At 33.8% G+C, this 18,551-nt stretch overlaps 1 protein-coding gene across 5 annotated transcripts in view; it reads right to left on the bottom strand.

Moving 5' to 3' along the window:
* The window catches only part of LOC121878840 (RNA-binding protein Nova-1-like), a 28,775-nt gene extending 18,078 nt beyond the window's left edge, over positions 1–10,697 (bottom strand). For 4 of the 5 annotated variants that reach the window (XR_006091237.1, XM_042385255.1, XM_042385257.1 and 1 more), the window contains exons 1-4: positions 10,539–10,697; positions 7,618–7,770; positions 6,690–6,844; positions 1,503–1,683 (exon numbers count right to left, since the gene is read on the bottom strand). Coding sequence is in view for 4 of the 5 variants with exons in the window: in XM_042385255.1 (XP_042241189.1) it covers positions 1,503–1,683; positions 6,690–6,844; positions 7,618–7,770; positions 10,539–10,686 (637 nt within the window). In the remaining variant the exon portion in view is untranslated. The remainder of the gene's footprint in view (positions 1–1,502; positions 1,684–6,689; positions 6,845–7,617; positions 7,771–10,538) is intronic. The other variant, XM_042385254.1, reaches the window with a different exon arrangement.
* Positions 10,698–18,551: the final 7,854 nt, after the last annotated feature.

Below are 18,551 nucleotides of genomic sequence, written 5' to 3'. Positions count from 1 at the left end.
ATAATATTTCTAGGGGTCTAGAAGGTGCTGCAATAGTTATTTCTTTTCCCTAATGGATACACTTTTGTCAGCTTTCCCCAATGCCATCCTTGCTGCATTTAACACCCCATAATGAACCTCAATCCATTCTTTTAGTTTTTTACTATTAAAGCTAAAGTCACATTTATAATGTTCACCTAATCACAGAAACATCAATATAACCAACTCATTAATAGTTACATTTCCTTTTCTAATTTATTCATCAAAAGATCGAGAGATAAATTAAAACATTCTTATCATGTCTGTCTCTACCAATACTTCAACCGTACCAACAATCATTCTATTCTTATCATAAATCTCCTGGCCAGTACCATATACAGTACTGTACCCGAGAACATTAAACAAGTGTAAAAACAAAATCCAACTCAATTCAAGCCACTTATAAACACCACCATGTATTCTGACAAGTATTTCATGCACAGTAAAATCTTTAACACCAATATTTCATTCCATATATCATCCCTGAATATCCATATCAATTTAACATACACTTCAAACACAATACAGTGACCCCTTGGTTAACGAACTCAATCCGTTCCAGAAGGTTGTTCGTTAACCGAAAAGTTCGTTAACCGAAACCATTGTTTCAATGGGTTTTTGGGTAATTGGTTCCAGCTCACCGAAAATTTCCTAAATTCAACAAAAATGGTAGAAAAGTTCACTTACTTTGAGGTGTGTATGTAGAAGGCTCCTGCATGATGATGATGATGGGAATTAGAATGGGGGTGGAGGACAAGGAAGAAGAAAAGGCATTGGGGTGGAAGAGAAGTCACCCCATGGCACCATTTCATCCATGAAATTTTAGTTCTCTTGGTGTATTTCAAGATTATTTTCTTTAAATCAACACTGCTTTGCATTATATATTGTCAATATGTAAAATATATTTCAAAATGACCAATAAATTGCTTGGAAACACAGAAAAAAAGCGTTTAGTTGAAGAGAGTCTCAAGCAAGATGTTACCTCCACTGAAAACAGAGAGAGACTTACGCCTGTCTGGTGTGTTAACAGGCTGGATGGCACGCCAGAAACTAGTTTCTTTACCTTCAATTATGTTCAATAATTGTTAAAATGACTAAAAAAGTTAATATTAAACTTTTAAAATTATTGAATAGTATAAACTTCTTGATATTTACTAAAATAGTAAGGAATTTAAGCCCTAGAACCGATTAATGTATTGGCGGACTGATACTAAAGCTGGTTGCCTGGTCAGTGCAAGCAAAAACATGTTGAGGTCGGTTCGTAAGAAATTCGTTAACCGAATTTTTGTTCGTTAACCGAATTGAAGATCCTTATGGAAGGCAGTTCGTTAACCGAAATTTCGTTAACCGAGGCGTTCGTTAAACGAGGGGTCACTGTAACTATGGCATACTTAATTTTTTTCACAAATACAAAGACTTGACTGACGGGTACTTTCTTCCTGAAATCATCCTACCAATCACAACACAAACAGATTATGACTCACATATGACAGTGATACACCGCTCGGCTAAAGACTGGTCTTTAGCTTTTTGGGAGATCTGAACATAGGCCCCACTTTCTTCTTTGATCTGCTTGATGTAAGTGCCACCCTTACCAATGATCATGCCCGCTGTGCTATTGGGGACCAAAATCTTCACCTGTGGAGATCGAGCACTTCTTGAAATCTGATGAAGGTAGATGAATCGGACTTAATGGCAACATTTTTTTTTTTAATTATATGGAGAAAATTATAAATTATAAAACACATAATAATTTACATACAATATACAGCAACAGACATATCCACACCAGTAAAGTAAATAAATATTAAAATGGAATAAATTAGAAAGGGAAATAAAAAAGTCTGAGGATGAGTATTTATATGGTGCTGTTTAAAACACAAGAGAGGTCACCAACTCCTCATTACCAAGCACAAGTTTTAACCCCAAGATTCTCAAAACCTCGAGGGCCATAACTCCTATATGGTGCACAGTATTCAATTACCAATAAATATGGAGAGGCAACTAATGGCTCTTAACATCATTAACACATGCATTTTTAACAGGAGACCCACCACAACTAGTGACCATGTACATATTATGTTAAGGGAAGACAGGAATAAATGTGCTCTTGGCCAATATGTTTAAAGGGCAAACACTAATACCAAAAAGCAAACAGAAATTAATACACGTAATAGTTGTAACTTTATAGCAGCCCTTAATGTACCAATCAACTTGATATGACTAAAAATCCTATAGTATGGCATAATTGTGACATACGGAGGATGTTGACATTCAGCCAAGAAAATCCATGATTGTGTGTACCATGTGCTTATAACACAAATACTAGTTTTAAAACAGTATTCAAAAGCTTATGACATACAAGGAGTTTTGTTTATACAGGTAATTCAGAAAATTCTCCAGAAAGTATGAATAAATTACTATGGACTAACTTGTTAGGGGTAACTTTTATATAAGAATATACTGTACAGTAGTAATGGCCTTTATGGTTAAATTATATGAAAACAAGAGTAATTTTGCCATAGTTGTTTGTCACCACTAATAATGTTATGACAAATAGTAAAAGTAGAGTGTAAGACTATCAGAAAGGTTGGGAATTTTAAGTGTAAAGTATTCCAAAATGATATTAACAAAAACTGTAAAGAAGTTGCATGAAATGTTATGAGAGAAATGGCAGAGTAAGAATGCTATGAGAAGGAAAACCAAAATATACTTATAATCTGAATACAGTAAACCCTCGGTGATAATGGACTAATTGGGGGTAGGGGCAACTCTGTTGCCGCTTAAGCCGAAAGTCTGTTAAAACCGATGTATAATAATGTAACCGATGTATGATAATGTCCAATAAAACCGACAACTCGTCGGGGATAACGGACATCTATCTGTTAGCTTGAGGGTTTGCCAGATATGTTAAGGGTGTCTGTTATAACCAGCTTCTGTTATACCAAGGTTTACTGTATTACAGAAGTTGCATAACAGAAAACAGTTTAGAAGGGTATATTGTATATGCACATTCAAAAGAGCTATCCTTAAGAGAAAAGTCAGTGAAAGCTTAAGTATGAGAAGGTAATAGAGCAAGGCAAGGTATGATGAGGAAAAGAGGAGGGCAAGAATCATTGGTAATGGTGTGAAATTCATTAAAATTATACTTTGAAATATTGATAGAGAAGTACGTGGCTCAAAAAGAACGAAATGTGTTATTATATAGAGATCAAATAATGGAAGTCCATGCAATATTTAACTACATGCTAACACAAAGAGAAATAAACTGTGCATGACACTACTGTGAATGTACTAAAAGGAGCGGTGAAAAGAGTAAAGGAAAGAGAAGAAGTTTGGAAGTAGGAAATGAATAGAGAAAAAGTGAAAAATATATTAAATATGTTTTGGTGTGTGTGTGTTAGTGCTGGCTGATCATGAATATCAACCAAGGCAGAGTAAATAATGAAAATAAGTAGTGATGGGAGGAAGAAACAAAGTAAACTTTAACTTGTAGGGAAGTTATCAATTATTTTTCAGACACCTCGAAGTGGAAGTGTGAACAAACGGAATGATGACTGATGAGCTAGCAAGAAAGGAATATAATGAGTGGGCTAAGAAATATATATAGAGATATCTATGTTAAAGGAAGTACAGGCAGGTTACAAAATAAACAGAATTAACCCATTACTTTACAGAATATCTTGTACAAATCAAAATATTATGAATTATTAAGCAATTTCAATACTAGATTTTGGAAACACCAGTCTTCTGAATTATGAAAAATTTTCCGTTTGGGAATATCAAATACAGAAGCACGGCTGTAAAATGGAAAGCTTAATGTGAACCCATAATAAACTGAAATTCAAGAGACATATACAACAATTCTCCTTTGGAAGATTTAAGTTTAGCAGTATTTTTCTTGAAAAACACTGGTAAATACATGTCACTTACCCCCACCTTTCATTAAATCTACTCACCCTCATTATACTGTACTGTTGTTCCAATCTACCATTTTAGGGTCTTTCCCTCATAACTTTCTCATAATTCTACTTAATGTACACTTAAGTTTGTTCTACTATAATCTGTAAACCCATTTTACTTTCCTGTGTCCTGAGGTCACTTCCTCCTAATGTGTTAAGTTTAAAAGTAGTCTCCATCTACTGTGTAAGTAAATTCTCATTTGCTAAATAACTTAGTATCTTTCTATTTCACAAGATGTCTTGCTTGCTGCTGCTGTCTTACATTTCTATTACAACTCCCATCACTCAATTTGTACTTTCAAAGAAAAAACTAACTTTCACATCTTGTTTACATTTTCTCAGTCACCTGATTTCCACACGTTTCCAACCATTTTACCCCAAATAATTTTATTTTATTTTGGTCCTACAATAAGTTATATTCTGATGATAAAACAAATATCCTGAGGAAAAAATAAACATAACTAGTGACTAAAGCTCAAAATAGATGACAAATGTAATTTGAGGACATTCAAAACTAATCCCAACAACACATTTTATGAAAAGTTAAAACAAATACAGTAATACAGGTCGCAGATCAGGTCCAAGAAGAGCTAAGAACCTTTAAACACTAAATCAGGTGAAAACTTTTACCCAAATTATGGTGTTCAAGGCACATACTGAATAGTGCTGTTATCCCATGGGATCTCTTTCCCCCGAGACTTGCATCATTCCATTTTCATAAAGTAAGAATGAGGACTCTCAAGTGAGTAGTTTAGTTAGGAATCCACTCCTACAATATAGGGAAATCCTTAGAGGTGGAACAACTACACATCACTTCACATAATTCCTAACATATGCATGAGGAAAGACTCCATCCCATTTAACAATTTCTGAACTTAGATGATGAAAACAGTTACGGATGATAATTAAATCTCATCACATCCCACTGAAACATTTGGATTTTATGACAATACAGACAGATTGTACAGTAGATAGCAAATCTAAGACTTAAGTTGCATTACCCCTTAGAGAGATTGTCAGTCGGCCTCCAACCAACATCCGACATAGAAATCCTGGGACCCCATTATATTTCTCAAGCAAGAAATTATCATCCTATAAACCTAACACCCATCTGATTTACAAAATAATATCCTCCCAGGAATGGCCAATATACATACACAATGGAACTGGGTCCTTCCCTTGACACTGTGGATAAAGGCCAGCACCATCTATCAACCAGACAAATATTTTATTGGATTGCTAGCACAACTGAAACAACCCTTGCAACCCCAGATAAAGTCTTTAGCTTGTGACTAAACTAATAGAGCAGGAACTGTGAAAATCAAATTGGTTGACAGTGAATAAGGAAGGTGAGGTTAGGGTAAACCAGTTAAATTAGCAGGAATAGCTGTCACCTCTAATATACCCATGTTTAATGGTGAAGGTTTTAACAGGAGAAATGTATAGTACATATTAGTCATTCAATTAATGCCAACCATTAATATTAAGGATATGACTGGGTTGTGACCCATTGACTTCATGTGTAAAATACAAGTCTCCTTGAAAATGACATCAGGTTATAACTATATATATACACAGTATATGTAAAAGCTGACTACTTTCACATTTTCCACAATATATGGGGACAGCAACCCCTAGGTGAGGAGAAGCTTACCCCCAGGCACTGACAGAGGAAGAGCCCAGTTAAGCAGATCATACCCAGCAACCTTGCCTGTTCAGGGATTCTTGGGCTGGGAGTCCATAGTGCTAGCAACTAGACCATATTTCTTGTTAACAGAAATAGAATGGAACGCAGTTTTGCATGGGCCATCATGCGAAAAATCCCATTTGAGAAATTGTGCAATACCAGCACTAATTTTCTCATTTGAAAATCCAAAATAGATTCTTCATAATTAAGATACTAGGAAGACAATAGCAAATCCCCACAAGACATCAATAGTTCAAATATAAGGAAGGCAATAACAACATCCACACTGGGCTGTAACTGCTTATACAGTAACTTATTTGCACACAACTCGTATGTACTTATCTATCATAATCTTAAAAATCACACTAGGCGTTGAGATCCCAATGCCACAGAGAGAGTGGAAAATAAGATACAACTGTTCCCCGACTTACAGCGGGGTTAGGGACCCAAATCCAGGTCGTAAGTCGAAATGGTCGTAAGTCAAAAATGCTTAAAAATACATAGAAAATCTAAAATGGGTGTCTCTTTTTCTTCTCAGCACCACAAAACTTTCTTTTAAGCTTGTCAGCCATTTTAAAGTGAATTACAAACGAAAATTTTGTCAGTACACAGCGTAATCACTGACGTTGGGACTCGAAAATACTTATTTGACTAAATTTTGGTACGACTGAGGCGGTCGTATGTCCAGGTGGTCGTAAGTCGGGGAGTAGCTGTACTTCACACCATCCAGAGAATGGGTGAGTAGATGGATAGAAATAAGCTCTTCTAAAATCTAATTGCAAGATATATATCTGAAAAATACTCGTATTTACTACTACAGTACTAAGTTTTTTCCGATGGTTGAAATTGGAAGTATGATTCGAGGCTAGAACAGAAGGCTGTGTTTATACCAGATAAAAACACATTATAACAACTAGCAAGCAACGTTTCCATAGTAAATTTCACCCTATAATGAGCACCTTATCACCATAATCATAATGCCTTATTCTACCAAGATGATGAAAAAAAGATCTTGTATTTACCTGTTTTTCTCTTTCTGCAGTCATCTTGTTATCAAAGTCAATTGCTGGCTTGGCATTTGGGTCAGGTTTCTCTTTAATTTTCTCCATTATGAATGAAAGCACAGTGCATATTGCATCAACATTACCCGTGATGAGGCAAACACGCTCTGTAGTACCTGCAAAATGAAATGTTAAATAAATTATAATTGGAATTCTATTGTTTAACACCTACTGTACTTAACATCTAAGTTTACATTTAACACCATCCAGTGTAACAAATAACTCTAAGCAGCTGACTCATTTAAAGTGTGAACAATTTCAGCAATAAAAAACCAAACCATGAATAAAAAAAAAAAGCTTTTTCTCTACTTTACCTTAAAAAGATTGATATAAAAAATAGAAAATACTTCAAATTATCATATCATTCAGTACTGCTAGGACATTAATTTGTGGAAAAACATACCAGTGATGAAACTAGAGACCAATTACAACATAAACATATAGAACAAGATGTCTGTGAAAGACAGGTAAAGCCCAAAAGAAGTTCAGTAGTATTAACTAACTATTAAATAATAGTTACATCATGAATTTGATATGCAACCCATTGTACAAAATCTTTGCACATCTGTATAGCGTGACTGAAATTCCTTCAATAAATAAATAAATAAAAAGAATAATATTATAGGTAATATGTGGGAAGCATAATTTCTGAAGTACTGAAATAAACATAATTCATTAGCCTTAGTAAGGTATTGCAAAAAATTATGAAAAATACCAAACTCAAGTACCAAACAAAGATATTCAGTATTATAACAAGACAAATACAGTTGATATCTACATTTTCACTCATTTATTTCATAACAAATCCCACAGTCTGCAAGTTACCAGAATTTCAGGTAATTAACATTTAAATAACATGAAACAACAAATTTTATCCTTTCTAACCCACCTGGATAGAAATCGTTGGCTTTAGACATCTTAACTCGGGCACTGGTATCTTTTTGAAGTTGTGCAATTGTCTCTCCCCCTTTGCCGATGATAGCACCAGCTGCAACACTTGGCACCAAAATCTTGAGGTGATATGTCCCTTCACTCTGCATATCTGAATAAAAGAATTGTGTTGAGGGATTAGTCTAATGCTAGAGAGAAGACCTTAGTCAAATTTTACATATACTGTAGTTTGACAAGTAGGGTAAGATATGATTCAACTGACCCCCAGGGACATCATGTACAAAATAAAAAAAGAAATAAAAAAAAAGAAACATAGTTTGTGAAATGTAATAGATAACAAAATGCTGCACGGGAAAAGGTTTGGTGGTTTAACTTTATATATTTCAAGTAATACAAGCAAAAGGTCTGTAGCTCTATTGGTAAGCACCGTCTTGCAAGCAAATGATTATGGATTTCTCTCAACTGGGTTGAAAGATTACATTCCCTTAATGCACAACTCCTTGTGTCCTAAACAAAACAGTCCTGTACAGCAATTGAATACTGTCCTGCCAATTTCCCCTAGAAATTGTTTTATGTAACATGGTGTTTTCTTCTATAAATTTACTAACCAATAACATTAAATCTTAATTCTTTATTTTCCAAAACTCAATATCCTTTGCATTTAAGAAAATCTGAGACAGACAGCATTTAGTTATTACAGGTATCATTAACTGGCTCAGTAGTAAATTATTTCTTTCTAGAAGATTTTGTCTCATCTAATGTTAATTACTGCAAATTTTTAGGCAGTGTATATTCATCCAACAATTTTAGAAAAATGACTGTTAATATTCATTCCGAGACCTGTTGTTGACATATATACAATTCCAGCGATTTAACCCTTCTCAGTGACCTTACCATACAAACAGACAAAGCATCTTACCTAACCTTTAATAATGTACTTCCATCTTGAGATAGATAGTTAAGTTAGGTTTATGTAAATTGGGTTAAGTTGATTCATCTTATCTCAAAAAATAAAAAATTAAAATTAAAATAAAAGTTGTCACGAAGTGTTCGTGCGTACAGATCATGGCAAAAAATGCGTCAAGTAAGCTTGGCAATTTGAATTCCATTATTTATAAGAAAAACTAAAATTTTGAAGTATTTTCTCATAGTTCTAATAAATTTTTCAAGGCGAGGAATAAGTCACCCTCAATACGATCATAAGGGCAGATACCTGACGAGTGCCAGACAAATACTCACTGCCTAATTTTTTAAGAGAGCAATACATTTGTAAAATATCTAATATTACTCTTTCCTAACTTTCAACAAGACTGGAACACCTGATTTATGCACATCCAATACCTTTAAGTAACCATTACATCACCCAACAACATTTGTCCTGATCTCTCATTGGAAATTATGCCACATTTTTTTTTGACAAATACTGTACTGTATACCTAAATATTGAGTCCCTTGACAACTGATAAAATTGACAAGAAGCAGAAAAAATGTAATAAGAGAAATAATTGGGATGAATGTACCCTTAATAATGGTTGGTTTTCATGATCGTGATTCAGTTGTCTTAGTGCACTTAATTCAAAACAGTTTGGGGATCATGGGAGAACACAACCTTGCAATTATTTGCCAGACATTACTGTAAATACTTGATCATAATCCTTACATCTTCATTAAACTGTCAGTGAATTACATACATTTTAGCAGCAGTTATGGAAGAAAGAGTAATGTACAGTACTGCCAAACTTCAACAAATATTGCTCAGTGGTTCATTCCAACTCAAAAAAGACAAGGATAGGTCTAAACAAATCACCTAAGTACAGTACTGAAAGCATGAAGGCTTCCCGAGATTTCCATTTAATCTTAAGATCAATAATTTATGTGCAACACCTTACCAAATTTGCAATCTATGTGCAATATTTAAATTTGAAAATTAAGGGCACCAATCAGGAGTTTCAATAATTTTGTGAGTTAGATGTGTCATAAGTATTGCTCAAATATATTGTAAAAAATAAGAAAAAACTGTAAGGTATTATAATGAAAACAAATGAGAACAAATCAATTAAAGCATTTAGTATAATACAGTACTTGGTGATAACACAAAACCTTACCACAAACTCTGTACAGTTCCCAGACTTTATATTAAAATCAATGAGACTTGTTAACATCTAATTCATCCAAGTTATTAGGTAATAACTTTTTCTCAAACCAAAAATCACAAGTACAATAGCTATGATGAGGATATAAACTCGTGTCAAATTACCTAACAACTGTATAAAATAAACCATTAACCAATCATTAATTCATACTCAATGACAAATCACCACAGACACAAGACCTGATTACACAATAACAACCTTAATTAAAGATCCAGGGATAATACCAATGAACCAAGTACATTAAACAGTACTCAGTGACCTTGGATAACCCTATATTATCCACTGTTTGTTCTCCATACATGAGCCTGGCCATGGTAAAGGAGGTGGGTTTGTTCCCCAGCCACAGGAGCCAGATATTATCCACTGTTTGTTCTCCATACATGAGCCTGGCCATGGTAAAGGAGGTGTGGGTTTGTTCCCCAGCCACAGGAGCCAGAGTAGTGACGCAGGCGCAGCAGGACACATCAAGCCTCGGCCGCGTCTCCAACGATCGAAGGAACGCCATCATTACGTTGTTCCACTTCCTTCCATTAGATACAACCTCTGACACCATTCATAAGTTTTCCTCACTGCCATGCGTACTATCAGGTTTAAAGGTTTATTCTAGGTCATCGAGGTTGTGTATAATTAACTACTTTCACATGTTTTGACTAGTTACTCAAACATGACTTAGATTAGTGAGGCTCTGGGGGTCCCAACAAGTTTATCCATTTGATACTTATTTACAGGATAAAATTTATATTCCATGATATTAAAATTATCTCACCTGGTATGTAATGTGAACGCTTGGACATTGCATCGTCTGAATCGATGTCCAGTGGCCTTTTCCTTGAGTCCGGAGTGCCGGGAGATGGAATACACTCCTCCATGTTTGATTCTGAAGCCATGTTGTACAGAAGACGCCCACTGCGCATGCGTGGCTACTACTATGTGCCAAACGTACATACTATACCACTATTTTTACTTTAATTTAACATTTATTCCACAATATAGTCTGTTGAATTTATCTTAATTTATTAAATATTGTTAGAATTTAGTAGTTTATTGTATAGAAATATATATTTTTTTAAACTTATGGTGATTACTATAACTGATTTGGCACTAATATTATATGATAGTGGTGACTAGTTCAGCCTTTAAGAGCTGTGAATCATGACTCGCCATTTTATATTATTTGAGTACAATCTCTGGAAATTCTCCGTGTTTTACTGACAGGACGACAAACATTATTTTAAGAGCACTGAATGAGAGAACAGTTGGACACCCAGTCACTGACTGTCTACGCCGCTTAGGGTGCATACTGCCGGTAATCCAGGCGATGTAATCAGTATACTGTATTATTTTTTTAGATCGTAATATGGTACGAAATAAATCTAATTATTACAATATTTCCCCATTCACGTATTATAAAATGTAATGGACTATGCGTGCCAGCTGTGGAACTTATTTATTATTTTTTAAACTGATTTATTAATCCAAAAGCTATCTATACTATTGCCGATAAAGCGTAATTACTTACAAAGTTTTTACTGGATACTTTTTTTTATTAATAAATTTCACCATTTATCAGCTCACTAGCCGTTCAGGCGGTTACAATAAAGAGTTCACTTAATGGAATGCCACCTGAAAATTTCAACCTGTATTACATACTTTTACTTTACTTTTATCCTCCTCACCACTGATCGGCTCGTTCGCCGCTTGGGCTCCTGAGTATAGTATAGCTGAACCTGCTCGTGTTGGTCACACTCGCTGTCACAACACACTGGCAGATTGCTCCAAGAGGTCACGATTCTGACTCATATATATATATATATATATATATATATATATATATATATATATATATATATATATATATATATATATATATATATATATATATATATATATATATATATATATATATATATCCCTGCAAACCAAGGAATATTTCTTGCTACACAGTAAAAGTTCCATGGCTAATACCCTGCAGCACCATTGCCTAGATTGTTCCACAGTTAATAAATGACCTTTTACCACGAGGAGTCACTGATCACACACAGTGTCACCGATCTCTTTTACCCGGTACCTGTATCTGACAATTTAGACAAATTTCTGGTATGCTACCCAGAATTCATCTGGTGGATGCTAAATTAACCATTGTACTTACTTTATTCCATTTTGTAAAAGTATTTTAGTGATAGGAAGGGCATTCACCCATAAAACTTGCTTCAAAATTACCCAAAGGCAACCAGGACACCATGCCATTAGGTAATTATGCTAACCCATGCAAGCAAGGAAAATGGTCATAAATGGTGATGGATGAAAATTATGACTTACTTGGTTATCTATCCCTTAGCCTGAACATTTACTGGTGTTGGTCAAATCTGAACTTCAAGAAGTTCACACTTGGTGTCACATCATCATCTGGCAGGTTATTAAAAAAAATAACAATTATTACTCCAAAGAAGTTATAAGTCCGGCATTTTTTTTACTGAGCTTCTTTAACTTGAGGCTGTGACCTCTAACTTCAGATACATTCAGTAATGGTCTTTGAGGTGCTTTAAGCTATAAGAAAACCTTGGCTTCTAATCTTCCACTTAGATGATGATAGTTGTTGCAGTGGAGAAGTTTTATCTTTTAATTAACTCTGGCTGGCTTAACTTGGACCTGAGCTGTAATGAAATGGCATTAGGTTATGAAAAGAAAGTAGTATGTATAACCAACATATCAAAATGGTACTTTTCATTTGTTTATTCTCAACAAATACAAAGCAATACTCAAACTTCTCACCATCATACAGGTACTGTATTTTCTTTCTGGTAGTAGTACAGTATTTGGAGAGATTTCATAAAGATAAAGAGTTAAAAAACTGTCATCAATAAAGAAGTTATGGTAAAGATAGTTTAGGAATAATAAGATAAAAGATAAATATACTGTACAAAAGTTCTTACACACTGATATACTTATCTATATCAAATGTCTAACAATTTGAAATCATAAACAAAAATTTCATGTTTTTCTTTTTCTTTACAAGTCTAATTTATTTACTATTGTAACACTAGGCATCACACACATATATATATTATATATATATATATAATATATATATAATATATAAATATATATATATATATATATATATATATATATATATATATATATATATATATACTGTATGGAGCCAAAATTATAATATAATTTAAAAATATCACAACCATTTTCATCACTGTTGCCTTAGTACTGGAATTACTGTCTGTCCATCACACCACCTTGAAAAGTCTGGCAGCCAAACTGTTGTAAGCCATCATAATGAAAATGAAAACCGAATAAAAATTATTATTCAAGTTCTACTCTGGAGGTCCTTATGTAGTACAGTATTTTCATCTTCTGCGTTCAGTACAGTAGCGAGGAACAGGAAATATTTAAATTACTCATAAAAATTTACATTCTCCTACACATGCAGTTGGCAGACACTGCATTGGCAATGTATGTATGGCTCTTTACCTTCCATAAAAGATACATACTGTAAATATATTTCATCATTAACTACCGGTATATTCAAATTATCAAACATCTTCAGTAGCTAGCATATTTACATATCTATATAGCATTACCTATATTAACTCACATTGTGGAAAGTTTATTAACATGATATAAAAACACCTTCATCTTTAACACCAATAAAAAAATTATCATAGAAAAGAAACTCATTTCACCTTAAAAAAACATTTATCTAATATGCACACACTAATGTTAAAGACAAGAGAGACATGTCTTCATTATTTAAGAAGCCCATACTTGTGTTACAGAAAATGAAAATGTCGTCATTATTTAGTCAAGCCACACATATCTATAAGCTAACTCCAACACTCTCACCCATGTTTTATAATCTGCATCATCTTCAATAAAATAATAAAAAATATCATGACAATCTGTAAGTCCAAACCTTCATAATGGTAAAGGGCATAGCAGAATTCTCCCACCTCTAGCTAACACTTGACAGCTCGGGTAAAGTATTATATAGAAGTACTTCAAATCCTAAATTAAATTAATACTTATACTGTGCCAAGAATCCTGACTCTCAGTTACTAGAATAGAATGATGTACAGTATAGCATTCACATATATATACTGTACTGTACTGTACTTTACAAAATATAATGGGCTTGCCTCTTTTCTCAATTATTTTCTTTGAGCACATTCTAACTGTATCACACAGGAACTCATACTCTCTCTCAAGTAACAAGCTATTCTTTAAATTATTCCCCTTACCCCGGTACAGTACCTATATATTTGATAATTTTTCATCCTTTTTATTCCTAGTATTTTTCCTATCTATAATTTCTCAGATAACCTTACACTTTATATAGTCTTGATTCTTAAAGCTGCCACTTAATGAGAACTTCACTGTTGTTGGGTTTTAACACAAACACTATTGACAACTGGTCAATTGTAGAAATGTTTGGGAAAGATTATGTATGTGCAACTCTGATGTAAATATGGAGTAAGATGACATAAATGAGCAGAAAGAAGTGATCAATTCATAAATTCTATTTCCCAATGAAGCCTGTAGCAAAGTAAGTCTCGTTCTTCACATACCCAGAATGAGATGCGTTCATCTAGACTTACTCCCCTTTAACAGCAAGGATTTTATCTTATAATCACCCATTCTTTCCTGTCATCTCCTTCGGCCTTAAGTGAAGGAAATTATATACAAAGGCTGCCCTTTAGAACATAAATTTACCCCCAAGGAAAAAAAAAATTGCTGGCGGTAAATAGGCAATGTCTAAAATACTGTAATTTTAACTCCTTCCTCTGCAAAAGACTTTACTGACTAAAGACAAATGTATGATAATTATGTACAATAATTTTGAGCGATAATTTTAATACTTCTGTGTGATAATCTCTCAGAAAACGTTCCCCCACCCTGCTATCAGCTGGTGAAAATTTTTAAAATACTTGTAATGTTTCTTTGATTGCTACAGTATATTACTGTGCAAGTCTAGAATAATAAATGATGTATTGTCTGTTTTTCCCCTAATTTCCATTGTCCAGCCTATTTCCTTTAATAAGCTTATTACACTTATGACATGGTTATGTTTATTTATGGGGTGGGGGTAAATGACTGGTCATGCCAACACTATGGAGTATATGGCAGAAAAAAAGAAAAAGAACCCCTGCTCTAGAGGCACATATCTACCCAGTCAGTAGCCACACTTGTCCTTGATATGTCTGCCATGATTCCAGGACCAATTCTCCATCTTACAAAGGACTACACCCAAACCAAAGGAGGAAATGTATCCAAGCCATTTAGGTGTAAGCTTTAGTAGAAAATAGGATCTCAGGATCAATTCCCATTTCTGGTTGATGCTGAATAGTTCCTGTTACAACAGCCAGCTTGAAAAGAGGGGGATGGCTCTCAGGTTAAGCAGCATGGAAAAGGTTGGGCATTGAATGTAATACAGAAGACAATTCTCTCTTAAAATAAAGTTTATTGGTGTTATGCTAGAACCTGTAATAACAACAGTCAAGAACCTCAACAACAGTGGACATCGTACGTTCTCTCAGGGATGGTCATGGTGACAGTCTTTAAGGTGACATGGACCATTTCTGTGCAGATCAAGATAGAAGAATGTGAAGACAGAAGAGGAGGGGCCTACTGAGCTCATAGAGACATATGAATCTCAACTCCATAACAGAGAGTGAAAGACAACCTGAGAATACATATAGTCTGTACAGCCAAGAACCCCAGATGAACCTCCACCAAAACAACAAATAATTTATACCATATAAAACTACAGACCCAAGAGAACCCATGAGGATCCAAACCTGAAGCTTATAAAGCTGAGGGCAGGGACAGAAAACCTTACCCCTACCCTCCTGCTGACACACTGAGAAATGAATTAGAAGAAATTTCACACTTTGAAGAAAGAAAAAAGATACCTACAGTCCAAACAGAAGACTAAAATTATTCCTGAATAACAAAAGAAACCAAGCTGATCAAGGGGGAGCACAACAAGCATGACCCCTTAATGGTTGTTGGCTCAGGACTAAATGTGAACCATAATAATGAACTGGTCCTGGAATTACGACAACACAGCTGGGTAAGTGTGCATGTGGACTGACAAGGGGGGACATGTGTTCTACTTCGACCTCTTGCCCCTAGAAGACAACCATTGCATTTAATCTCCTTCATCTAAGACTGATGGATATGACAGGCAGGGATGGGTGATCAGACAATGATACTAAAGTGGGAGGCTTAGTGTGACAGACCACAACCCCAATTCCAAGTAAGTGTAGTAACAGGCCACTGAGTGACAATCATCAACTAGAAATGTCTATTTTTTAAAAGTTACTTATTAAAAATCAAATAACAGTAGTATAGTACTGTACTGTATTGTATTCAGTTTAAGAAATTTGTCTGTTGGAACAATCTCCCAGCATATAATAATAATACATCTTTAAATAAAAAAAAATCACAATTTTCATGTTATTTGGCAGTTCTGAATGAATTTGCAATTATTCCCTAAAGGATAACGCATAAATAAAGCATTGTCATTCATAGTTGAAGTCCAAACAGTTTACATCTTTGCTAATAAGTGATAATTCAGGAAGTAAACATGCTAATAAAAATAAAAAACATCTGATTCTCAATATTTACAAAGTAAAAGTTTTGAGCAGTCACTTAAGCTGTATAAATTATCACACCATTGGACTATTCAGTCATTGTGTCATGTAGGCCAAGCAACTTTAAAATAAACAATTTATCTATTTTGAAGGTTGGTGCAATACAACATTATCAGAGGACAATAATAAACATGTAGTACAGTGGGGTATGCTATAACGAATGTAATTGGTTCTAGAACCTTGTTCGTTATAGCATTCGTTCGTTATAGGATTAATCCGTTCCAGGCCCCCAAATACAACCACTTAACACTGAAAAATATAATATAAAATTGTAAAAATTGTAAAAAAGTGCATAAATATGCATCTAAACCCCTGCAATAAAGAATATAATTAATACTTGTAATAAAAAACAATAAATTAGTAAAAAAAAAAAAAAAAAATTTAAATAATGTTCGTTGTACGAGTTTCGTTCGTTATAGCATTCTCAATTTTATAGGTAGAACCGTTCATTATAGGAATATTCGTAGTAGGATCCGTTCGTTATAGCATACCCCACTGTATACAGTGCAATGTTAGAGTTAGTTGTAAATGAAGAGTCAGGCCAGCACAGGGGAGTGAGTTTACACAGCAAACATAATTATGACCCTTATTATAACTCATGTAATACATTGCCATACTCCATAACCAGCCGATACATATACTGTACTTAAATACATGTTAACTATGACTAGAAAAATCCAACTTTACAAATACTCATGTGCAATAAAAAAAAAAAAAATATATATATATAAATATATATATATATATATATATATATATATATATATATATATATATATATATATATATATATATATATATATATATATATATATATATATATATATATATATATATATATATATATATATATATATATATATATATATATATATATACAGCTAGACCCCGACTTACGACTGCTTGGACTTACGACCACCGCAGTTGTGACCATTTTTTTTTCCAAATGATGCACGCATTTTCTATACCGAAACGTTTCCAGTTAATGTAGTCTCCATGTATAATTAGAAAATTATGGGGGCCCCATGCGCATTCAGCTGACTACATTAAAGATAAGTGCTCAGTCACACTGTATCCATTCCTCATTATTTATTACTTTTAATGTACTGTATTTCATTGTAGATTTTTTATTTAAAAAAAAGAAGATTTTTTCTATTTTTTATTTTTATCCATGTCGGACTTACGACCTGGATTTGGGTCCCTAACCCCGTCGTAAGCCGGGGTCTAGCTGTATACATACATACATACATACATATATATATATATATATATATATATATATATATATATATATATATATATATATATATATATATATATATATATATATATATATATATATATATATATATATACACACATATGTATATGTATACAGTACTGTATATAATTATATTAAAAAAATAAGTTTTGAACTCATATTTAGAGAGATAGAGCAAGCCATGACTGATTACCACCTACACCAACATGGATTCAGGTGGTTAACATCACAACAAAACACTGAATGTTAACTTGCAACACGATATTGAAAGTTATTAACCCTTAATATGTGACTATGACAAAATTCGGTAACTGCTGTGTGTTTAAAAAGATTCTAAAAAATCTTATAAACATTACAGATATAGCAGCAAAGGTATCAAAATATAAAAATAATTATCTGCATATGTTTTGCTGTGTTGGAGTGTTTAAGTAAGCGTGTTGGGGCCAAGTGACTCGGGTTGGAGGGAGGCGCTCGGTGGTAAAGACTCATCTTTTTCTTAATTGTCCACTAACACCTCCAAGTCCTGAACCCACTTTCATGGGATAGAGTTGTGTTAAGAAAGATGAACAACTTTTCTTAAGTGTCTGGAATTTACACATCACTATGGGAGATGGCAACAAATACAGTACGCACCTCCCATGTTCCGAGGGCCTGGGTGCTGCTTGGGTGATGCGAGAGGTCTGCTGAGACACATGGTTCACTTTATGAATGCTTCTCTTAGAACTACTGTAGTACATGACTTAGAAACATTGGCATGAAAATTTGGCTATTATATGATGCATGTCACAGTTTAAGGGTTAACTAATTTCTTACACACAAAAGTTTATTTAAAAAACACCCAGACAAAATT

This window comes from Homarus americanus, unplaced genomic scaffold (genome assembly GCF_018991925.1).
Source record: "Homarus americanus isolate GMGI-L3 unplaced genomic scaffold, GMGI_Hamer_2.0 scaffold54840, whole genome shotgun sequence".
NCBI classification, from domain to species: domain Eukaryota; kingdom Metazoa; phylum Arthropoda; class Malacostraca; order Decapoda; family Nephropidae; genus Homarus; species Homarus americanus.
This window is presented reverse-complemented; position numbering and strand designations above follow the sequence as displayed.